The 23,476-nt window shown below is 47.1% G+C and overlaps 3 protein-coding genes across 3 annotated transcripts; 2 read left to right on the forward strand and 1 right to left on the reverse strand.

Annotated features, from left to right (window-relative positions):
* The first annotated feature begins 7,637 nt into the window (after nt 1–7,637).
* Nucleotides 7,638–17,015, forward strand: LOC114862705 (G1/S-specific cyclin-D2-like). Its single transcript, XM_029163301.3, has 5 exons — nt 7,638–8,008; nt 8,855–9,070; nt 10,617–10,776; nt 12,512–12,660; nt 14,287–17,015. Exons 1-5 carry the CDS (start codon nt 7,814–7,816, stop codon nt 14,449–14,451), a joined length of 885 nt encoding a protein of 294 aa, XP_029019134.1. The 5' UTR covers nt 7,638–7,813; the 3' UTR covers nt 14,452–17,015.
* Nucleotides 17,016–17,419: 404 nt separating this feature from the next.
* On the forward strand, nt 17,420–20,617 carry tigarb (TP53 induced glycolysis regulatory phosphatase b). The gene is made up of 6 exons (XM_029163776.2): nt 17,420–17,543; nt 17,786–17,823; nt 18,354–18,475; nt 18,867–18,944; nt 19,050–19,160; nt 19,699–20,617. The coding sequence occupies exons 1-6, from the start codon at nt 17,488–17,490 to the stop codon at nt 20,113–20,115; spliced, it is 822 nt and encodes a 273-aa protein (XP_029019609.1). The 5' UTR covers nt 17,420–17,487; the 3' UTR covers nt 20,116–20,617.
* A 113-nt stretch (nt 20,618–20,730) lies between these two features.
* On the reverse strand, nt 20,731–23,237 carry fgf23 (fibroblast growth factor 23). The gene is made up of 3 exons (XM_029163777.3): nt 22,454–23,237; nt 22,247–22,350; nt 20,731–21,796 (listed from the first exon to the last, which is right to left on the reverse strand). The coding sequence occupies exons 1-3, from the start codon at nt 22,686–22,688 to the stop codon at nt 21,347–21,349; spliced, it is 789 nt and encodes a 262-aa protein (XP_029019610.1). The 5' UTR covers nt 22,689–23,237; the 3' UTR covers nt 20,731–21,346.
* Nucleotides 23,238–23,476: the final 239 nt, after the last annotated feature.

The raw sequence follows: 23,476 nt of genomic DNA on the forward strand, positions 1-23,476 counted from the left end.
CGCCGACCCGGAGCCAAGAGGCCTCCGAGAGGGGTCCGCCGGTCCGACTGTAAATGTCAGAAATGAATGAAGGGCCTCAGCTCGAAATGAAACGCGATATAATGCGCCCCAGGCGGCGGCGTTTGATCCGCAGCACAATCCGCCGCTGTAGTCGCCCGAATGCCGCCGTCTGTTCTCCGTCTGACACCGCGAGCGCATTCGGCCGTGGAGGTTCCGCGAGAGCCGGCGTCAACGGGCCCTCGGCCCTCGCAGCGTTCCATGACACGGACGCCGAGGCGCTGCAGAGGCCGGCGCTCGTTAGCGATCCTCGGCCGCTGCGACGCGTCACCGGCGACAGATCATGAGGCACTAGTCCTAAATACAGCACATGTGAGTGATCGCCGGGGGATGAAACATCTGGAATCAGGATCATCCCTCTGCCGGTTCAGACCTGAGTCCTGTGGACGCAGATCCCATCAGCGGGATGATAACATCCAAAAGCATCTGATCCCATTATTCTGAAGCATCCATTTGATGTGGCAGCGCGAGTGCAGCCTAATTGGCTGCGGTGGATGTGTGAACGGGACCCGGTTCTGCCCCGTGGCCAGTCTCGCTGCACGCAGCGCATGGGCCGGGCCGGCGTCTAATGAAGCCCAGGCTTTATCTTTTATAGATGCCGCTCGGTCATGCCACCATGTTTGCTGCTATGCGGCGGTTGCAGGCAAACAGCAGAGGTGCGCTGATCTGGTGATTACGCAGGCGGAGGCCGACATAAACCCCACAGCTGTGAGGACATGTCTGCTGTGGGAAAACGAACGCCGCGCGTTCCTGCCGCGTCCAAACAGGGCGCAGCGCGCGGCGTGTCGCCGCGTGCCCGTCCACCCGTCCGTTGCCCGCTGGCGGGAGGGAAACGGGCGGCGGCGGCGGCGGAAGGTCGCGCCGAGGTGAAGCCCAGAAGCAGCCGATCGGAGGAATGCGCCGTTCGCTCCGAGTAATCTCTGCAGATTTGCGCTGGCGTGTGAAAATGTGCAGCTCGAGCGCAAAACAAATCAAATATTTAACATTTCAGGCTGCGTCTCGTGGTCCGGGCTCCTGCAGGTAAACGCCTCGCCGTTCACACGGAAAGATGCTGAAGCCTTTTCACGGCCACCAACGTCCTCTGTGACGTCACACAAAGAGATCAGATCCGCCGTGACGACAAAAGTGTCCATCAGTGCAACTTTACTGCGACGTGTTTACACGTGTGTGCGTGAAGTAGACACGTAGAGTCGAAGTTATCTGATTATTTCTGGCTTGGTCAAAAGCGGACGTGAAACGCAGGCACGTGCGAGCGGAGCAGCTGGACACGTAGCGTGGACGTGGAGCCCGCGTGAGTCGTTCCCAGCACATCCTCCCTGTCTCTCAGCTGGCGGGGAGGCTGTCGAGGCAGAAACTGCGCCGGAGGGAGGAAATGATCGCAGCGCGCGGGAATGCGTTATCGCCGCATCGCTCTCGTGCACGCGCTCTCGCGGCTCGGCCGAACGGGAGACGGGGACGTGTGTCGCGTTGGGAGGGTTCGTCCCGACTGGACCCGCGCTCAGGCCTCATCCCGTTCTCCCTCGAGGGCCGCGCGTGACCCGTGGCTTCCCGGTGTCCGCTCCACGCACGAGGCGACGCAGCGACCCAACAGCTGCGGCTGCGGAGGGCGGAGAGAGGAGCCGCACCTTGGAGGCCCTGGCAGCTTCTCGTGGCTAGCAAACAGCCACATGTGTCAAACGTCTCCTCCCACGCGGCACATTTCACACATTCCTCGAGGATGTTTGCCTTTTTTTTAACCAGGTCAAGGGAATGAATCCAGGGCGACAACGTGCGTCTCCGCAGCTCGGAGCGCTTCTTTCTTGTGCAACTCGCTCTTTGTCCACTCATCAGTTTTTTCTGCTGCCTGATTAAAAATTGCTCCGCTCTGCTTCTCCCAGTGAGTATTTATGTCTTCGTGGGCTAACCATAAAGAGAGCCTCCCAGTGCTTTCATTTCCTCAGTGACAGTGGGAATCCTGACCAAGGGCCTGAGCTCTGAGCTCCAACCATAACATGTGCTTCGCTACTTCCTGTTATCGGCGATTACATAAGGCTCGGAAACAGCGATATCCTGGACGGTGAAGCAGCAAGTTTTACTGTGACACCCATCCAGTCGGTTCTGCCCAGCATCAGACTGTGGGATCGGCTGTAGTGTTGTCCTTCATAACAACCAACAGTCTGTGACTGTGTTATGTTAATGGATCAGCAAGGTTATTGCAGTTCAACCTCTGGGGAGTATGACTTTATGCAGTGCTTCACTTATTTCAGGTGTGTTTTAGGAGCTTGTGCAACAACCTCATCCGTCCCGTGCTGTAGTCGACCTGTCGGTGATGCTGGGAAAACATTGTAGGATTATCATTCATTAGGATTTATCATCTGAAGGCCATGAATATTTTACAGCATTTAGTGTCGCCGGATTTTTCAAATTCCGCCCTCAGGTGCAAAGTGAGTGGAATTCATCCTGGGAGGATGATGACAAATCATGCAAGTTGATGGGCCGCTCCGTTGCCGTGGACCCGGGCGGTGGTCCGACAGACTCGCTCCTGGTTCCCAGAGGGTAACCAACCAGACAAGCAGCTACAGGTGCAGTTTGCTGAGGGTGAGCGCACGTCGTGCCTTAATGGCGTGCGTTTCACCGTGTTCCATATGTAGGTCACCACCACAGCTTGTGCTGAGGATGCAGAGTGAGCGAAGCGGAACGTGTGCAGGGCTCCCCAGGGACGGAGCCTTGGTCCTGGGAAGCAGCGGCCAAGGCTCCATTGGAGCGCTGCCGCTCGGGGCTGCAGCAGCACTGTGAACGGGCCCTTTTCCCAGCGTGGGCTGGCCCGCGGCTGACATTTGAACGGCTGTTGGAACAAACCCCGTTCCTCCCAGGCTTTCAGTGGGAAGAGCTGACGAGTTGATCTTTGTTGACTCTAGGCGAAGGGGAAGAGGTTTCCTCCTGGTTGGGAACTGATATTACCAGGGCTTGATGGACAGCTAAACAAGGCCGTCCTTGTGGGAATGTTTAGTTCTATTAAATGTCATGTTTCCAGGAGTGAGAAATGATTTTGTGCGTGTAACGTGTCATATCATGATCAGTCTGCTGCGGCTCTCGTAGCTCGAGGGGGGGGGGCTCCTACCTCGGTACAGAGCCCTCCTATCTGGTTCTGCAAGCTTGTTATTTGATTAACGCCGATCTCTGGGGCTTTGATTTCAACAGCTTTTGTCTGGGGTGGAAGTACGTTTCGCTCTCGTTTTGTTTCAGGCCTAAGCCTCAGCCTGTTCAGCTGGATTTGGAGCCCTGTGAACTGAAAAGGGCTGCACCCAAAGTAATGCTTGAAGGTGAACAGGTTTTTATTGCTAATAAAAGGAAGGTTCGTTTTCCCCAGAAATAATTTAAACAACTTTGGGAAAAGGCTTAAAGTGTGTTGCTTCTCAAGTCGGAAGAGGATGGAGCGAGCTGATGCCGCGCTGACTCATGTTACTCCACTCCATTAAGATAAGGCGATTCCTTGCCAACCACATGTATGACATCACAGACTCAGGCCCGTTTCAATAGACTGGGCCTGATCACAGTCTGTCATCCAGCCCTGACCACGCCGCCGCCACGCTAGCTCATATCACGGACGACACTTCCTCCAGATAGCCTTGGAATGCCCCTGTTTGTCTTGCTTTTATATTCTTGGGCTCTGTGGAATGTCAAATTACACAATATGCAAAGATTTCACCATCACCCAAAGCATTTATTTGTTTGTGCATAGGGACGCGGGACGTCCTCCATTGCTGCACCGTTCATGCTTGTCTTTAAAATCCCAACTATGTCACAGATCCGACCCTTCAAACGTCCACTTAGGGTGAACTGGCCACAGCTCGTGGCTGCGTCTCCATTTTCTCCTTCTGTCTAAATGCGTGAGACGTTCTGAGGGGAAATGGGAGCCCTCTGAGTCGCCCTGCTGGATTTAATCAAGCCAATGGGACCAATGAGGTGAATTAAAGCTGAAGTCTGACAGAGGCCTCTTTATGCCGCCGCCCAGAGTCGAGGGGGCCCAGGGTTAGCATGCATCACACACAGGAAAACACCGGGCAGCTCCCAGACGGCCCAGGCCCCAGCAGCCCGCTCGGCATTTATAAGGAGCCCACCACCTCGCTGGAGCCGCGTTCAAAGGGCCGCCGTTCGCATGGCGAGGCCCCCCATTTCCTCCCCGCTCTCAGGAGGGAAATGCAAGTGTGCAGGAGTGGAAATGTTGCGCGTTAAAGGGAAGTGAGCGGACGAAGAAAGCGGTGTTATTTGTGGAGCCGTGAGGCCCGCTGGCTTAAAATAAACGCACGCAGAAAGACTTACTGGAAGCGGCTCAGCTCTGCTGCTGAATAAAACCTCATTTCTATGGACGCGGAGAGAAGGAGTAACTTTTGTTTGGTCCAAGGTCACTGAGTGGCCAGCTGCAGGGCCCTGTAGCCCTGCGATGCGTCTTCCTATTGGATATCCTTTCCCCGATGAATTGTCACTCTTCTCATGGAAGATCACACAGAGGAAGCCGGCGACACGCGGGACACGCCCACTCGCCCTCGCCGGCCAATCGCGTGGCTCCAGTTGTCCAGCATCCTTGGCACTCTGGCGACCACAGCGGCCGCAGGAGCTCCTCGGCTGGAATTCCTCTTTGTGTCCTTCCTTCCCTAATCTCTGACCACACACACTTGTTCACTTGTGACAGGCAGCCGCTGCCTGTTGGCCGCGGCCCAGCCGCTCCCCCCGCCTCCCCCTCCGTCCTCTGCGCCGCCCTGAGACATGTGTGTGTTGCGAGGCGAATGAACAGGAAAGCTTGGGGAACTTCAGAGCGAGGGGGCCCCCACTGCGGGGTTATATAACAGTCGGAAATCTAGACGTGCGCTCACACCGAGAGCATCACTCTCTCTTTTGCAGGCTTTACTTTACATGCGTCGCCCGCTTGGGGAGAGGCTGGGAGTCCGAGGAGGGACGGAGCAGATGCGCGTCTCATCTAACCCACAGTCTCAGCATGACGTGTGTGAAAGGCAGAGGATGTGAGCTCATCTTCCATCCAACATGTCACTTGCTGAGCGTGACTTTGGGGTTTACGGCTTCCCCTTTGTGTTACCGCTCACAGAAACGTGTCCTTCCAAACCCAGATCTGGGTTTTCTTCAAACACGTGGTTTTCCTCATCTAACTAAATGCGAGCATTGTGTCCTGGCAGTCGTTAGAAGCCCTTTAATGTGAAGCGCACCCTCTCCCCTCTGTCTGCTCTCACTCCTGAGCATATGGTGGAGAATAAGGCAATGTTCTCAGGCTGTGTTAGGACGCAAGCTGCCGGACGTCAGACTTGTATACAGACTCAATGGAGGAGGGGGAGATCCAGCCCAAACCCCAGAAGAGAAACTCTCTTGTGTTCAGGATCCAGACGACGAAAGACCAGGCCCGGATATTGCTATCTGTCCCGTCATTGTCTCCTCAAATGTTGGCATTTGAGTTTGAATGATGGCTTTCAGTTTAGCCAAAACATTCCTAAGACGGAGTGTGGGAAACACCCTCTTTTTTCCTGTGCTATTTCAACGACGCTCCATTTGTTTTCTCATCTTGCTGCATAGTTGCGTGCAAGTGAGCTGCTTGCACCACTGCGCTCCCAGTCGCAACTCAAGGATTGATAGTGGGAGTTGCTCCAACATTAAGGAAGTGGGGATTCACACATCAAAATATATAATTATCAGATAAACCACAGCGTTCGTTGGGCACAGAGCTGCTCTGAGAGCGTCTTTCTCCGCTTCTGCAGCCGATTTGTCGAACGTGCTCCGGAAAGCACCTTCCTTCCCCGCGCTCGGCTCTGAAGCGACAGGGCGACCCCAGTGCCGCTCGCTCTGCGTGGGTGTGGACGTCCAGCGGCGTGTGACCGCTTTACGTGAGCGTTTGTGAGCGCGGCGGCCACGTGACGGACAGAAGCTGTTCTATCTCCTTCATCTGGCCGAGGCGGCAGCCATCGGTCCCGGCGCGGGGGGGGGTGTTCACCGCAGCATTCCAGCCATAGCGTCGTCCTCGCTGCCGTCGGTAAACCCTCGGAGCACATGGGCAACCTGTAATCAAGCTTGGCCCTGAAACTGGCATGTAAAAGCAAATCCTATGTTTATATTAAAGAGAGGCCTCCCTCACGGGGCCACTTACTTGATCTCACACAGGAAACTCATAAGATGATGTTAAGCTTTGAACCAATCTCTCGGATTAAGGAGCTCAACTACCACCTTCTACCTATTCTTTAATTCCCTCTCTTTGTGTCTTCCTCCTGATCTGTGGCAGGCTGCCCATCTCCGGGCCCCTGTGCTCTGGTGGGTTCAGCGGACTGGTATGCAACAGGAATCTTTGGATCAAGGTGATTTCACGCTCCTCCACGTTTTCCCAGGGCTTTGGTTACTCTCCGTTACCTCTGTGCAGCTCGGAGTGTGTGATAGTGGCTGACATGTGTTATCACAGGACACACGCACCAACTGCGGCGTCTGGGTACGGCCGCTTTGTCCGTGCAACGCAAGTACCGTCGCCGTGGCTGCCGGGTACGAGCCAGAACCGACCCGAGGATCTCTCTGCCTCGCTCACGAGGGAGCAAACATCAGACGCGAAAGCCTCTCAACACGCACGCACTCTCTTTTGAAGTAGAAACAATCTGGCCAACCTTGACATTCCCTCAGTCACAGTTCCCACTCTCACTTCACGGTCTGCTCTCGTCAGAGCTTATTTTCTCAATGAACCCCCCCCCCCCCCTCGTGTCATTCAGCTCGTCTGTGGCGACTCGAAACAGGAAGTTTGTGAAGTGGCTGCAGTGGAGAGTGGTTGAGTTAAACCTCTGCCACACAGCTTGTTTGCTAATTCAAGAATTGATAAAACACAGTCTGCCTTTGTAGAGCATGTGACGCTTCATGACTTACTTTCCTTTAATAAGTAAGCTCCTACGTTACAAACAGCAGCTAGGCCTGCTTTCAGACATCCTGGACACACAACAGGCTTTCTCTGTTTGTCCGTGCTCATGCTTTCATCTTTTGACGTGCGATCATGCCAATGGACTTCCTTTATGGAAAACATTTGTCTGGAAAGGGATCAAAATATTGTCCACACCCTTTGGTAAAGGGATGTCAGCACCATCACACTGTGCTCCATGCGTTCCTGCACATGTGTCAAGATCACAACCTCATTAAAAACAATAGTATAAGAAACACTCAATACACAAGAGGAATCAGACATTATTAGATGCAGAAGCTTTGGTCACATATGGAGTAAACATCATCTCTTGTCGTGACGTTTAGGACGTAACATTTACAGCCATCATAGCTCCTTTACTCAGTAGCAATTACAGTAAGCTACAACTACTGTCATATTTGTGAATTACTTTGATTTATCTTTAATTTTGTGACTTTAGTTCCTCATTTCCACCAACTAGTGTTTTTATTATTTGTGTGTATGATTGTTTTGTATTTTAATAAAAAAATAGTAATAAAAAATAAGTAAAAAGATAAAAAATAAAAGAGAGGTGAGGGGAGATCAGGAAAAAATGAAAGAAAGTGGAGAGAAGAGGTTGCTAGAATAGAAATGCGGCTTTTATTTTGAAGGAGCGGATGTTGTCTGCTCGACGAGGCGCAGAGGAAGGAGCGAAGCGGCTGCAGACAGTCAGCCAGCCCGCAGTCCCAGCCTCATGCTTCGTCCTACACACGTCTGCTCGCCACGGAGTCGTGCTAATATCCATCAACCTCTTACTTTAGTCGAGAGGCAGACGAGCGAGGGGGGGAAGACGGCGGGCGAGTCATGGAGCTGTACTGCCTGGAGTCGGACGCAACCGTGGAAGCCCAGCCCGACCCGAACATCCTCAACGACGACAGAGTGCTGCAAAGTTTACTAACTATCGAGGACAGGTTTTTACCTCCGTGCTCCTACTTCCAGCGGGTCCAGAAGGACATTCTGCCCTATATGAGGCGCATGGTTGCAGGTTGGATGCACGAGGTTTGTGCGCGTTTTGTGCTAAAACGGCTTTAGCCGTGCTTTGCCTGTTAGCCCGACCTTCAGCTAATTAAACCCTGCAAATCGGCGTTCGGCTCCTTGTGCAGTTGTCAGGGGATGTTGACCCACTTGACAATTGAATGGGAATGACTCACCAAAGGCGTGGGAGAAATTCCTCCAGGGAGAAAATGCAGCTTCAAAGACGTAGCCTAGCTTGATATTTACATCCATTAGCAGCTGCAAAGTGGGGGCTTTTTGCTAACTGGTGATCTCAGATGACAGAGGGGGTGCTGGTCTTAATTTACATCATCGAAAACCCGATATTTGACCTTCACGCTAATTTATATTAATTTCCAAAAAGGCTCGAGCTAACGACAATGTGTGAAGGTGCTTTCATCTTTAAAGACGTAGATCAGCTCATGTTATCTAACTTTACCTCTGTCCCACCGTCGGGAACAGTTTTAACATGACCTCTGGACATTGTGCTCACTTTGTAAAGTTTCCAGACGACTCGCATATATTTTTAATTATTTTTTGTAAAGACGAGCCCCAACAAGGAAGAGGACTTGAATGGGGGGGGGGTTCTGAAATCACTTCCTATTAAACAAACGGGTTTCTGTCTTTCCTTTTACCAGCAGTTTATGCTTGAGTTATAACAAGCTTTAAAACCTGGATTTAACTTTCAACCTAAAGATCAAATTAGATTGATTGAGAAAAGATGAGGCCCCTTTTAGGAAAACTGCGTTCATTCTCTCTGCCCTTCTTCAGGCCACCTTAATAATGAACATGTTTTCTGCTTCCAAATAAAACCTGACGTGTGTTCTCTGCCATGTTTCTGTCTCTTTCCAGGTGTGTGAGGAGGAGAAGAGCAATGAAGACGTCTTCCCTTTAGCCATTAACTATTTGGACAGATTCTTAGCAGTGATGCCCACGAGGAAGAGTTATTTGCAGCTGCTGGGCGCTGTGTGCATGTTCCTGGCCTCCAAGTTAAAGGACTGCCGGCCGCTCTCAGCAGAAAAGCTTTGCATGTACACAGACAACTCCATTACACCATGGGAACTGCTGGTAAGACCTGGAATCGCTAAACCTGCAGTCCTTTTTATTTATGGCAGCATAAAAATGCATATGTCACATTTTGGGATGGTTTTCTGCTGCGTAGAGCTGATTTGGTGATACAGGAAGTGTTCCATTTTCCTTTTTTAAGTGGAGCTGTGCACAACACATGTGTCCTTTCTTTGAGTACATGTGGTGTGAAGAGGCGCGTGATGCCATCTAGTGCCAGTTATGCAGTACTAGACGGTGCTTGCAGCACATGGACTCGGATACAGAAGAATTTAGAGGACACAAAAAACACATTTACTCCACACTTTCCATCTGCATTAGGATGTAATAACAGGTGTTTCCTTCATGGTGGTTACTGTAGTATATTTCTTTTGACCAGCGTTAGTTTGAGTTGGGTTTGAGCATGAAGTGGCCAAAATATTAGGGCTGTTTCAACATTGCATTTCAACCAGGCAGCTCCACAACCTCCAGTCCTGCCTGTAGTTGTTGAGCAGATGGGTGTTTGTTGGGGCAGCGGTCCTGACAAGACAATCCCCTGAACTTGGTCCACATTCCTCCGCACAGGCTAAAAATGGGTTAATTTTAAGAATTTTTTAAGAGGAAAGCAGGTCGTGTACAGGAAACCCAGGTAGATGTAGATGACGGTTGACATTTCAGAGTGGAGATGCGTCTGGTAAAAGCGAGGAGAGGGGCCTGTCCCTGCTGCCGTTTTACTACGTTTGCTTTTTAGGTGACACGTCATGGTAAAGGAAGTAAGAAGTCGAACTCAGCATTTTTTCATGACTACTTCTACTTTGTCAGTAATTCATTCTAGTGGCTTATATGCATGTTGATTGCTGGTATACAGAGGTGTTTTCTTATTTAACTTTCTCTTTCTGATATAAAGGGATGGAAAAAAAACACAAATGGCACAAATGGTTTGAAGTAACTCTAGTCAACAGTAGCACCACAAACTACAACACCCAACATACCACAGAGCTGAATCAGCTCTTGTAACAGTGTGAAGAGAAGATGAACATTACTAGCAGACTACATTCAGAACCGTTTCATTAAATTGCAGAAGGATGTGAGATGGTGTCTCCGCTTAGATTTTTGGTTTTGACCCTGATTATAAAAAAAATGGCAGCTGACTGTGTCTCAGCTTTTATGCAACTGCTTTCCGTGCTGAAATATTAACTTGCGTAGGGTCACATGCTAACAGCGCTAATGGTAAATGAGGTCGTAAAGACTGACATGACGCACACGCAGGAAATGAAGTCATGTGTGCTTGTATATTCCTGGTGCAGAGGCATCATCTCTGTGCGCTGCAAAGTCATCGAGGCAGTTGGAGGCTTGTGACCGGAAGGAAGGGGCTCGCTTTCTCATTGGCAGGACGTTTGAATGGGGCAAAGCTTGTCACATGCTGGCAATATGAATACAAAGGATGCTATGAAAGAGACAGCTGAGCAAATAAGATGATATCGCAAGGAGACGTGGCGTGAAAAAAATGTTACTCTGCAGATAAAGACAACTAAACCCATTCTTAATTCGGATCTTCCTTGTCTTTTAGGACTGGGAACTGGTGGTGCTGGGGAAGTTGAAGTGGAACATGGCCTCTGTTATCCCCAATGATTTTATAGAGCACCTCATGCGTAGGTTGCCCCTTCCCGAAGACAAGCTGGTGATGGTGCGCAAGCACACGCTGACGTTCATCGCCCTGTGTGCCACAGGTAACGCACTTCCCACGTGGCTGCCTTGGCTTTCCCACATCCACCAGAATGTTCCCACACACACATTCTCCCATTGTGAGTCATCTGTGACCTCCTCCTTCTCTCTCCTTCTCTCCTGCCTAACCCACTCAATGGTCTCTCTGCTGTCTGTAACGGGCTACACACGAGGTGTCCAGTTTCCAGCGTGCAGTGTTGTGCTAGAACTCAGGTGCAGCTGAACCCCGTGCTCCCCCTCTTCTATTGTTTGTTGACAGGGAAGCTTCCGGGTTTAAGGAACCGGGCAGTGATCCAGTGATCTTCCTTCCTCCTCCCATCCTGGCCTCGCATCCAAAATAAACTCGAGACTCTGGCGATGCACAAACTCAGATGTCCCCTTAAGCCGCTCCCTTGTGAATTTTCATGGCATTCCTTTTTGCTTTAACTAGGAATCCCTCTAATATTTTCATATCCTGGACACAAACAGTACGGCAGGATCACATAATACGCCGCGCTCTTCTGATACAAGGCTGCCTTTCATTTGCTACCTCCTTTCAGCTGATTCAATGAAGAAAATAAAACAAAGGAGGTCCCTATAGTGTGATGAAATTCCACACAGTGCTGTCATTTCTGGCCAATAAGCACTTGTTTTCTAAAACTATTCAAACGGGCTCCTTCAATGAGCTTCACGCCCTGTTTCAGTGCTGCACTTATTATTATTTTGTGTATTCGGGGTGTGTGTCAGTGGTCGCCTGCATTTCAGAAGCAGCTGCTTGTATCCCAGCACAAAGAAGCCGCAGTGGAAAAACGAGGCCTGCAGCGGTTGTGCAGTAATGTAAATGTTTGGAGTTTTATATGGAGCTGAGATGTTATTCTTATGATGGAGGAGCTCCTCCTATGGACAGCTGCTCCCCGGAGGGCGTAGCGAAGCGGAGCAGGGTTTAATCAGAGCTATCAGGCCACCGTGATGTGCGGTCTGCACATGGCTGCGACGTACAGTATGTGCCCATTCAGACTTGTGCAACGCTAGAACAAAGGTTTGTGCCACCTACCTGCCTGTGCCAGCACTGTTGGTTCTTTTTATATGTTAACATTGGCGTGAGCGTGCGTTTTGTAATTCTGGGGAAACCAGCAGAGGCAAGTTTCACAAAAGCTGCTAAAATAGGGCTATTTTTCAGGCCTAACTTTAGGACGGCTGCGTTTTTGTTGGAAGCGCTAAAGTAGTGGAGGCAGCAAAGAGGATGCCCAAATCACTGTAGTAGGTTAATTTGGGGAGTCATTTTTTTTAGCTTGGTGCAGTTGTTGCTCATTTTTGTGATAAACGATGTCATCCTCTGAGCTCAGACTGTTTCTTAGCCGTCCTGTGAAAGTCTTTCTCTCAGCAGCTTTGTGTTTTTAAAATTTATGTGGAAGTTCTCAGAGAACTTATTTTGAGACTAGGGTTGGCTGAAATCGTGAGCTGCTCAGCGTCAGCTCGACATTTGTCCTCCATCCAGGCCTGCTGTCCCTCTCCATGTGGACACGGACCGTGAGTCACTCCCATACTCAGCAAGTCAGAGGTTTCCAACACTGGTTTTCTAATCAGGCTTAGCTTTCTGGGAAGGAAACCACACAGGTTCCACCGAGCAGCTCATGTCAGAAACTTAGACTGTGGGAAAGTCAGGTTTAACTGTGCATACTGGGCATTTCCTCTTGGCTTGCAGCTCATCAAACCTGTATGACTACCCACACAGTAATACTGTCCTCCTTTCTTCGTCAGATGACCGCCTTGCCATGAACCCTCCTTCCATGATTGCCACAGGCAGCATGGGAGCTGCTGTATGTGGCCTGCAGCTGGACCACACTGACCAGAGGCTGGGTCGAGACAACCTGACAGACCTGCTGGCCAAGATCACCAACACAGAGGTGGTGAGTACCACAGAGGGAAATTCACACCTGCCAGAAGTCATTACTGGATAGTTTTAGTGTTGTAGAAACAGTTCTGTGTTGTTAATAATCACTGCAACATCTCAAGGCAGCAACATAAAAAGCCTTTTGGTACACAGTGATGTCTTCAGTAGTGGCAGATTGAAGCTATTTACTTTTCATGGTGAGAGAGGGAGAGAAAGCTTTTGGGTCTTGGCTGGGGAGCCAGACTGCTGCTATAAAGAGCAGCGGCAGAGGGAATGTCTTCTTAAAACTCAGAGCCCACATTCTTGTGGTAGGACACATGCAATTTCTTTGCATGGCTCCCTCTTTGGCTGCTCTGCTTGCCCCTCCTGCTGGAGGAACATGTTTGGAGCATCAGTAAAGGCCAAGGAAGAAACGCACAGTAATCCGGTCTGGATAACTTGACACCTGGGAAAGAGGGGTCATACCTGAGACCTGCGTTTAATGCATGCAACTCCAATTATACTGATATGTATGTAGTACTAGAAGTCTGTGTGGTTTTAGGACATGTATTCGTACATACAGTTGTGATTGTATGAAATTAATTAAGAATTTACATAATAGCCATAAACTGTACGCAGTTATTTTTTTTTTTTTTTGTAATTGTAGTGGAAGCTGTGCTGCTGCTGCTGTAGAGCCATGGATGTGTTTGTCTTAATCATCCTTGCTAGTGTGTGTCATACTGATCTAGATGCACAAGGTCTGCTTTCACTGTCTTGTGACAAAAGACGACTCGTTCGGAAGCCAAAAGATCCAAAACGGCCACAACCAACGAGGCGGAGGAGCAACACGGCTGCCTCTTAGCTTGTGGTTGTGTTGCCGTGGCGACAGGGCCCTGCAACCCAGCCATCAAAACAGGCTGTGCGACTGCAGCCCATCGGGTTTCAATTATCCGTACATTTCAAAGGAATGCTGGCCTCATTGTGAGCGTCTTTAAGAGTCCCGCAGCCGACTCGGTGAGGCAGACCTCCCACATCTCCCTCCTGCACGGGGGACTAGGACACAGGCCGAAACAGAGCATCCCCTTTTTTATTAGGAATGTCCAACAAGGTCCAGTCCTACAGCCTTAGAGTCTGTTTACACCCAGTCTTCGAGTGTCAGTGGTCAAAGCTCTTTCCTTTAGAGTTCTACATGGAAGCTCTACACCCAAGGGGGGGGGGTCTGGAGAAAGAGTCTGGAGTTTCACATTTGCGGCAGGTCTCGTGTCGGAGAGGATTCCTGTACCCACCGTGTGTTGTTGGTATTGGACTGTGCTGGTACCCATTGTTCTAGTCATGATGCAGACAGGACCACCTACTTCAAAACACATAATTCCCTGCTGGTATGCTGCACATGTGATCAGAGCTTGCACGTCAGATTTTTGCACGCTAGCGTCTGCACAGGTGGACAGATAAAACCCTCTGGAGCACTTTATTAGTTTAAGTATCACAACTTTGTGCTTTTCAAATGAGGGTGACAAAACACTAGAGGCACTGCTCCAGTTAGGTTCCAGCGCCCATGCCTACTCCCTTTGTGTGCTAGATCCAAACCGGCCTCTGTGACTGCACCATTTGAACAAAGCTGCATTAGACGTGTGCTCGTGTAACGTCTGACTCTTTGTTCCAGGACTGTTTGAGAGCTTGCCAAGAGCAAATAGAGCGTGTGCTGGCCAGCAGCCTGCAGCAGGGCCAACAGTACCAGCAAGAGAGCGGCGTCAGAGCGGGCAGCAAGACAAGGGAGCAACAAGACCAGTCCAGCACCCCGACAGACGTACGCGACGTCAACTTGTGAGCGCCCGTCGCCACCTGACTCGCATACCGCTCATGCCTGCACACCCATGAACTAACGGGACCGAGCGAGGCCGGGCATGAGTTTGCATGAGTGATGGTATGACAATCCATGAACTTTTAGTAGCTAAGAAATTTCTAGTTTTTCTTCCTTTTGCCCCTTTTACACGCACCTAGGTGTACTTTAAGTGTTTGCATGTGCCAAACATAATCAATCGAGCTATTTAAAGAGCAAAGTCATCAAATTCTTGAAACTTGAGAGTGCCTTAGGTTTCCCAGAACGGAGACCTGGATATATTTTCATACTTGAAAAAACAGCATAATTATATTAAATATATGTATTTCTTTTGATACAACCTAGTTACATAAATATGATGTATGTTTAGCAGCATTTATTTAGCCTTATCCTCTTTAGCAAACAGTTATCATTCACATTTTTGCTGTGGTTTTTCCTCTTTGGAAAATGTGCATTTAAGTGATTAAAAAGCCAATAGTGCAGTACTTGGCCTTAAAGCTAAGCTGATAAGCAGCCGGAGGTGTGCTACTGTAGCTAGCTGCTCTCTATCAAACTATGTGCGCCTATATCATTGCTTACTACTTATGCCACATAGGTGGTGGCCGGGAGTGGGCTGGGCCCACTTACACAGGAAGGACATAAGGGCGTTTTACGGTCTGGAGCAGTGGCTATTGTCTGAAACGTGGGTAGCCACAGATCAGTTCAATATGATGACATTCAGCAAGACAGAGGTTATTATTATTACTATTGTTCTGTTCTTGGAGTAGCTCCTACTGTATATGTTAGACAGCAGTTATGATTTTAGTTGTTAGTTCAGGGCCTCGGCCGTGTAGTACTGATTCCATGTTACTAGTAATAAAAGGATTTCTAGCATGTTTTTACAGGTTTGAGAGGAAGCGAGTGAGGATTGGAGGGCTACTTGTGAGGCTTTTAGAAAAGACAAGCATGTGGATGTTTGAAAGGAAGATGCAAGGGTGTGGTATGATGAGTGACGGCCAAATAGTAAGGAAGGTTAATTTAAGCTATATGATGTTTCTGCAGGATGAAAAATTCTTGGCGATGTCCAAGTAATCGTTTTGGGGGTGCTGCAGTTCCTCTTATCAATTTTATCAATTAACTATTTGAGACAGGACGACTTGTAACATTATTGATGCACTTTTATAGAACGCACTCCTTAAAATTGGTAAGGGGATGGTGGTGAGGAAGAGATAAGCGGGTTGTGGGTCAATTTTTGTTTTTCTTTTAAGTTATTTGCATTTTTTTTCTGGGCTGGATTCCCATGGGGTAATGCACGTTGTATTAAAAGCTGCGTCCTGACAGGTGAGTAGACATAGGATAATTAGTCTTCTGTATAATAGTATATAAACAAAGGAAAGTTAAGTCACATATAGACTTTGAATTTCTTTTCATTCATAGTGTTATTTACTTGAAATTGCCGATAATAACCAAAGGTTTCCAGTAGTTGTTTCAAAGAGGTACACACACACCGTGTCCTACATGTTCTTCTTGTTGTGTTGTTACGTTAATGTAAATTCTTCTCTGACTTGTTTTAAAACTGCCATTTTGTGTTTTCTATTTCCTTTTTAAAAAAAACATGTAGGGTTGATGTAGTGTTACAATTTCACTGTATTTTCCCATGAAAAAGCTGCAAATCTTCATTTTACAGAGTGAATAGTTTCTAAATTCAAATTTTGGATGTTTTGTTGTGTAAAAGCCAAACGCCAAAGCATCTTTCCAAAACAATCCTCTAAAAGACCAAATGTCTGCTTTTAAAGGTTTTATATATTGTTTGTAAATTCATTCCAAAGTAAGAGTATACACACTTTTCTTGCTGCTAAGAAGCTTTTCTTTTCTAGTCTTACACAATGTTGCCTTATTGTGATTCACCTGTTTGCTGCTATATAATGAAATTTTGTATATGAAAAATGTTGTTTGCTTTTTTGTTGTATGTGTACTAGAGGGAACGTAACTGTTTGGTGCGGGACTGGAAGTACTCGATTGGCAATCGTATTGATAGGCATGTTTTATTCTTTTTATGGTTTTGTTTGTTTCTGTATTCCAACATATTCTTGCTGCTTCTTTGTAATGTTTGTACCTCAGGTTAATTTGGACAGATCGAGCAAGAGCCCATCTCATAATTACCTCATAACACACCACACTCATTCTTTTACTCTTGACGGGTCTCTTTCTTCTGTCTGGATGAGAAGAAATGTGGTGCTTCTTCTCTTTAAGTCCTAAAGTATCCACCATATGCCATTGAGGACATTCAAGTGCCTATGATGGAATGGGTCAGTTCAAATATCTGGTGCTCAGTCACATTATCCCTATACAGTCATACATGTACTGGAAAGTCTTGCAGTGGTATATAAACCAGTTCATTGAAAATAAAGTGGAGTATTGTTCATTCTTGAGGTACCTGTTAGAATCACGAGAGTTCCTAATTTGTGTTCAGTATGATTGTTGTTCCAAACACACCCACACTCTCTCACCATTTACCACCAGGCAGTGTACCTCAACAACTTCTCCCCAATAAATTGGCTAATCTCAAATAATCTGGTTTTATGTCTTCTTATTTTACGTCGGTGTGCTTCTTTGTAGAATTAACGACTCAGCTGCTACAAGGCGATTAAACTGCAAGATGTAAAGAAATTCCTTGTATAGTCATGCAAACTGCATAAAATAAAGATGTTTGTGACCAAAAATGACATAATTACAACATAATTACACAACAAAAAATTTAGAAATAATTGCTGGCATTTTGCGTCACGACACAGGCCAGAAGTCACGTGATGGCGGAAGTTGAAAGAACTGCAGAAAATTAATTGGGTTGAGGAAAAGAAGGCGAATTCATGTAATGTAATGTAAGTAGGCTTATTAAAATATGATTAAGTTTTTAATGTTAAAATAAAATGAACTGTGTTATAATTTTTAAAATTATAATACAAATAAGTTCGTTTTTTGCAACAGACTCCTACCAGTAGGGGGCGCGTTGCCTTAGTGTGTAAACTAGTAAACAAGAAGAAGATGAACAAGGATCCGCTATCGAAAATGCTAACCTTTAGTTTAACGTTTATACGACAGTAAGTAGTAATTTGCCGACCTACTTAACTATAATAGTTTTATGAACTTATTTGTGCTCTTTGGTGTATTTTTACAGTTTGACTTATATGGTTTTCTTAAGCACGTGGACCTGAACGTTTGATGTGAATGCGTTTCCGGCTGATCAACTGTTGTACGATCCGTTAAAAGCCGAAATAAAAGATAAATTGTTGTAAATATAAATGTGTTTAATTGTGAGTAACGTTGCTCTGTTTTCCCGCAGCGGGGAAACGCAGTACAACAGAGATAGGCTGCTCCAAGGTAGGTTAACGCTAAACGAAGTCTCTGTTCGCTTAGCTCAGTGTTAAAACATCCCTACGTATTATTTGCACGTGTACGTGTTTTATTTCAAGCACACAGTGACATTGAAAGTTTCTGAGCCCGTTAGAAATGTCACCCTCTGCCTCAGTATTACTGATAAGAAAGAGTAACGCTCCCTGTGACTCCTTCCCTTCCTTGACCCATGACTGGAGTGGCTTCAACTCCTATTTTCCTATTGCTCGTGTGTGGATGGCCTTTATTGTCAGTAAAGAAAAGCAGGACCAGGCATTAGTGCAGTTGATATGTGGGTTGTACATGCAGATTCTCCAGTAAATGTCTCTCCACTCTTAAAAAAGGCAGTTCTCCTCTCAACTAAGTCATTGTTTGATGCCGTTTTGCCAAATCAATACTCTTGATACTGCAAATGCATTTAGCTGACAGAATTATGCACTTCTGTCATTACTTCATATATTGTATTTTCTATTTTTCCTAGTTTATTACCATGTTAAAAAGGTTGTTTCTTGTTTTAGGTCAAGGTGTGGACACACCATTGTCAGAGGTAGGAGTAAGGCAGAGTGAAGCCGTAGGACGACATCTCAAAGACATCACATTTAACAATGTGTTCACCAGTAACCTCCAGCGCGCTGTACAGGTAAAACCCATCTGATGCCTAAAACACGTGCTTTTTGTGTAGTTTCAACTCTGCCATTGTTCAACGTGACCTCCAGATAGACCTCAGTCACAGGTGGAGCTCTGTCAGTTCCTTGGCTGCAAATTGGAACCAGTGCTTAACTCTCCTTGAGGGACCATTTACTTCAGCCCAACCAGTGAAATGTCTCCTTATTGTGAAGGACAAGAGAAAAACAGGATGCATGTGAACGACTTCCACATATTAAATAGTTGTGTGGTCATTCCTGTCTCTGTGGTCTTTGACTCACTGATGCTGACATTGTATTAATGACTTTACTTTGTCCATGACAGATTCTTTTGGCACATATAAATGTACTGAGTAAGTAATTTCCAGTTTGTGTTTCCTTTACCAGACGGCTGAAATAATTCTGAGGAACAACACTCACTGTTCTGGCATGGAGATGGTTTTGGAGCCATTACTCAGAGAGAGGGTAAGATCTGCTGGAATTTATGATACTTCCAAATATCACAGCTTTACGTCAAACTCTTTGATAGTTTTATTTAGGGTTTAAAACGTGTTTGCTTTGTTTTTGCAGGGTTTTGGCGTTGCTGAAGGTCGTCCCAAAGAGCATCTCAAGAACATGGCCAATGCTGCCGGACAGTCGTGTCGTGACTACACGCCACCAGGAGGAGAGACTTTAGACCAGGTGAGTCGGACACAGTCTGGAGTCAATAATGCTGATTTGGTGACTAAACCAGACGCTTGAAATCTCTGTAGAGTGCGCCATCTAGTGATCAGTGTGTGGATCTCCATCTAAAAATTATTTTAGATTACTTTAGATTAGTATTTAAAGTATTTTTTATTATTATAAGCTTCTCTTCTGGAGTATAATCTTGGTTGGCAACATTAACTTTCCATAACATTTTCTTTTTTCAACTCACTCCCAGTGGTTTGCTGCTTCCTGGTTTGGGATAGCTTCATAAAATAGGAACCATGTTTTGTCAGTCCAATACTCAAAGAACACACACAACAAAAAATCGGATTAAATATTACTTAAAGGGATATATTTAAAAAAAGTGTATTAATCCAGTAAATTTATAGTTAATCAAAACTAACAAAAACGCATTGAAAACTAGACTGTTTTGATTCTTGGTCACTGGCTGACTGCTGATTTCAGTTCCCCCTGGTGTTGAGGACTGTTTTCCTTTTGACCTCTTAGCCCTTCACTGTCACCTTATTTTCAGGTGAAGCTCCGATTCAAACAGTTCCTCAAAGTCCTTTTTAAGCATATGTTGGATAAACATGGCTGGCCAGGAGCTGAGGCCTGTGCGGGGGTAACGGCGGACGGAGAGGCTGCTGCCGCGGCCACCGCGTGTGATGGTTCAGCTGACGACGGAGTAAAGGGAGTGTCGGTCCACGCCCTGGTCGTTAGCCACGGCGCCTACATCCGTGTAGCCATCAGGCACCTCATCGAGGACTTGAGGTGCTCTCTGCCTGCGGGGGTAAAGGTGTCCCAACTGTCTTCGCCGTGTCCAAACACGGGCGTCAGCCGCTTTGTTCTCACTCTGAGACCGTCCGAGTTGGGCCCAGTCCTGTCGGCTGCTCGCTGCATTTTTACCAATAGAAAGGACCATCTGGAAAACCTCTCGCATGCTGAATAGTGTAGAAGAGGATTGCATTTTGTTTATGGTGTATGTAAGTACTACATACACAGGTTCTGTGCTACTAAGACGTAAAGATTCTGAGAAGTAAGAGGCCAAGACCTTAAAGTTCTGACAGGTAATTGAATGTAAAAATGCACAGGTAAGTAAACCAATGTGTTTTTCAGTACTGTATTGTTTAATTACGCCTCCAACGATAGGGCTGTTTGGTTGGATGTTTATGTTTCATTTAATTGTTGAGTTTATTGTCTATTTAATCCTGTTATACCAAAGTCTGAGCTATTTAACGTATTGCTGTCAGTAGATGTGACATTTTTAAACAGACTTCTGTGTCTCCTGTGTTGCGATTGTAGTGCTGCTCATTTCACTTGTGCAATATAAAAAAACACTGAGACTTTCTGTTCAACCAATGTTTTATACATGGAAGCAACTGATGACAAGTCGCTGCACATAACGTAACTGTGACTATCTATATTATGGAAAAATAAAATCTCGGCCTATATTTGTTTGCTGTTGTACATTTCTGTGTTCTGCCATTGGACCATTTATTCCATGTCGTGAAGAATTTAAGCTTTAAAACTACAGAAACAATAACAGTCAACATGTTCCATTTATAGTTCAGTTTATTGTCCAAAATTCAAGCAACACTCCATTCACTTAAAGTCATACATTCAAAGACAAACCGTGTTTTGTACACTTAATAATAAAGCATCGTTATAAATACCATAAATAACAATAAATGCATGGACTTAAATAAATAAATACTCTTTGGGACTGGGTTTCATGTTTGCTGGTGGTGGCCAGCACCTGGAAAATCACTTAGCAAGTGTTACAATTTTCTAAGGAGATCCCTGCTTGGCGACTGTTCTATTTCTTCAAGTCATGAACTGGCTTCTTGCCAGTAATAGTCATGGAATCATTACCACAACACGTGGTATTAGTGATCTTTGAATTATACACCAAGTCCTAGTGTCCAGATTAGTGTGTATATGACCTGCTTATGCATATGAAAATATAGATTTGCCGTTAGAATCTGCAGTGAGCTGGAAGCAGGAGATGTTATAATTTGTCCAATATTGAGTCCATTCAATGTATAAACGCACCGCTTTTATCAAGGAATGACTGAAAATAGTCAGTGTGAAAGAGAAAAAACAACCTCATTGCTCGTTTTTTTTTTAAATACAAGTGTGAAGTTGGAGGTTTAAAGTACAAGGTTAGTGTCGGACCAATGTTAACCCATGGTCCCGGCGCCCCGGGGACTGGCCGGGTTGGGCGCAGAGTGCGCGTTCCAGGGGTCGTGGAGAGACGGAGCCAGCGGCGTCTCCCGGGACGCGTTTTGCCCGTCGTCCACAGCCTCCAGCTCTACCTCCACGTCGGCGTCGTCCTCCTGCACGGCCTGGGAGTCTGAGGCCTCCTCTGCTGGCCGCTGGTAGACGCTGTGCGGGTCGGATGGGTCGATCAGCTGGTTCCGCTTCTCCCTGTGCAGCAGGAGACGCTCCAGCGGCACCGTGTTCTTCTCGGGCAGGAAGAGGGAGGTCTGCGGCAGGTTCTGGCCCGCTGTGAACACCTGCCTGGAGCCCTCCAGGTTGAACAGGATACCGGTCCGGGTAGAGTAGAACACGTCCCGATTGTTCTCCAGAAGCTTGTGGTTGAACAGACAGTCGTCTCTGAGGCAGATGGGCTAGATGGCAGATGGGAGAGCAGGTAGAAAATCAGCCGACAACTCGCTCGATCCAACTTCAAGCACGTAAATTAGAGTGGAAGCAGTGAGTGTGCGAAGTTATAGAAGGGATATCAAAGTACAATTAATAGCAGTAAAATGAGAGAAATTAGAGTTTTGGACAACATTTTGCCGCAATAACGTCGTGCGTAAAATTAAGGATGAACTATTGATCCCACAGTGGAGAGATCCAAGTGCTAAAGCAGCTACAAAAACAGTGAGAAATAGAACAAATTTGTGCAAGAATAAAAAACAAGTCTACAATTTATACAACACTGGGCATAAAGTATCCAAAATAAATATGTCTGCAAAACTTTGCGTAAAACCCAATAATAGGGGCAACAAATAGTTGAACTGAGAAAATAAAATTACCAAAATAAGATAAAACGCCGGCTGTACGTCTGTGCTTACCGAACTGAATGGATTTCCCTCCAGATCCATGCACAGGTAGCGGCTGCTCTTCACCCCCAGAATGGCAATGCGTTCCCTTGTTTCAGCTCTCAGCAAAATCACACCTGGACAAAAAAAACAAAACAAAACACGGAGAAACATCGTTAGGTTAAACGTGTCGAGTTCACCTCGCTGGAGAAAAGGAGTTGGAGAGACGCGTAAACTTACTGTATGAGCTCCTGGCCGTGGTTTTACGCACAGTGCCATCTAATCTGATCTCCAAGTAGAAGTTGTGGAGGTCCGTGGATGTCTGCAGGTGAACGTATCTTCTCGGGTTCCCCCAGTTGGACCCAACCAGTGGAGACGGGTCCGGGGCCGTTTCCCCGGTGGGAAGCCCCGGCAGGACAGCGAGGAAGAGCGCCAGCACGGTGTCCCTCAGCCCCAATCTTCTGTTGACGTCCATCCTGGAGCAAATGTGCGCCGTTCTGGAAGTTTTCAGATGCTGCGTTGTCCTGAAGTTCGGAGTCGGGTGCTATTTAAAGCCCCCCACCAGCGCCACTCCTGCTCGCATCCATTGCGTAAAAAAAGAAGCTCGCCCCCAAAGCACATGTGCGGGTTTGCTGCAGCGGAAGGGCCACATCCACCTCTGTGTGTTTATCCCAAAGCTCTTATTTTTGGCGACAACTTCTGACTCATCCACCTTTTGACGGCGTTGTTTTGTTAAAACTACAAACCAGCGATTGCCTGTACGCGTGTATCTGTGAGGATGCGTTGGCTCAGGTAAAGTGCCATGCAACGATCCACGCTTTGAATTTGTGACATCATCCATAGATCCGGGCGATTTAATCCACGACTCCTGAAACACTTAGTTTTAAAGACGCCTGCTCTCGGACGCTGCGTCGCTTTTCTGCTTTTACGCACCTGCCCGAGGAAGGAGGTCCACGAGTCCTCCAGCAGAGGGAGCCACTGCCTCGGTCATTGGAGCGGTGACCTCCCTCCGTCCTGGAACAGCTTCACCTTTAGACTTAACGGTAGTTATTGAAGTTGATCCCAACATCTGTAGGAACGATCATGTTATTTTCTCCAGAGGATCAAACTCAGCCCTCCTCATGTGCAAATCAACACAGTTAAACCTTGTTTTGTATTACACTCAGGATGACCCTGATCCCCAGGACCTCTATATCATACATAAGAGTAGTTCCATCGGGTCAGTTCTATAAAGGAATGCATCGGTTATAGAGACAGGATCGT

Source organism: Betta splendens, chromosome 9, assembly GCF_900634795.4.
Source record: "Betta splendens chromosome 9, fBetSpl5.4, whole genome shotgun sequence".
NCBI classification, from domain to species: domain Eukaryota; kingdom Metazoa; phylum Chordata; class Actinopteri; order Anabantiformes; family Osphronemidae; genus Betta; species Betta splendens.

Bases quoted from the DNA above. Each gene is read 5' to 3' on its own strand.
- fgf23 (XM_029163777.3), bottom strand. From the start codon at position 22,688: ATGGACGTCAACAGAAGATTGGGGCTGAGGGACACCGTGCTGGCGCTC. The intron at 22,351-22,453 runs GTAAGTTTACGC...TTTTTTGTCCAG, and splicing joins CACGGCCAGGAGCTCATACA to GTGTGATTTTGCTGAGAGCT. The intron at 21,797-22,246 runs GTAAGCACAGAC...TCTGCCATCTAG, and splicing joins AGGGAAATCCATTCAGTTCG to CCCATCTGCCTCAGAGACGA.
- tigarb (XM_029163776.2), top strand. From the start codon at position 17,488: ATGAACAAGGATCCGCTATCGAAAATGCTAACCTTTAGTTTAACGTTT. The intron at 17,824-18,353 runs GTAGGTTAACGC...TTCTTGTTTTAG, and splicing joins CAGAGATAGGCTGCTCCAAG to GTCAAGGTGTGGACACACCA. The intron at 18,476-18,866 runs GTAAAACCCATC...TTCCTTTACCAG, and splicing joins ACCTCCAGCGCGCTGTACAG to ACGGCTGAAATAATTCTGAG.
- LOC114862705 (XM_029163301.3), top strand. From the start codon at position 7,814: ATGGAGCTGTACTGCCTGGAGTCGGACGCAACCGTGGAAGCCCAGCCC. The intron at 9,071-10,616 runs GTAAGACCTGGA...CTTGTCTTTTAG, and splicing joins TTACACCATGGGAACTGCTG to GACTGGGAACTGGTGGTGCT. The intron at 12,661-14,286 runs GTGAGTACCACA...TCTTTGTTCCAG, and splicing joins AGATCACCAACACAGAGGTG to GACTGTTTGAGAGCTTGCCA.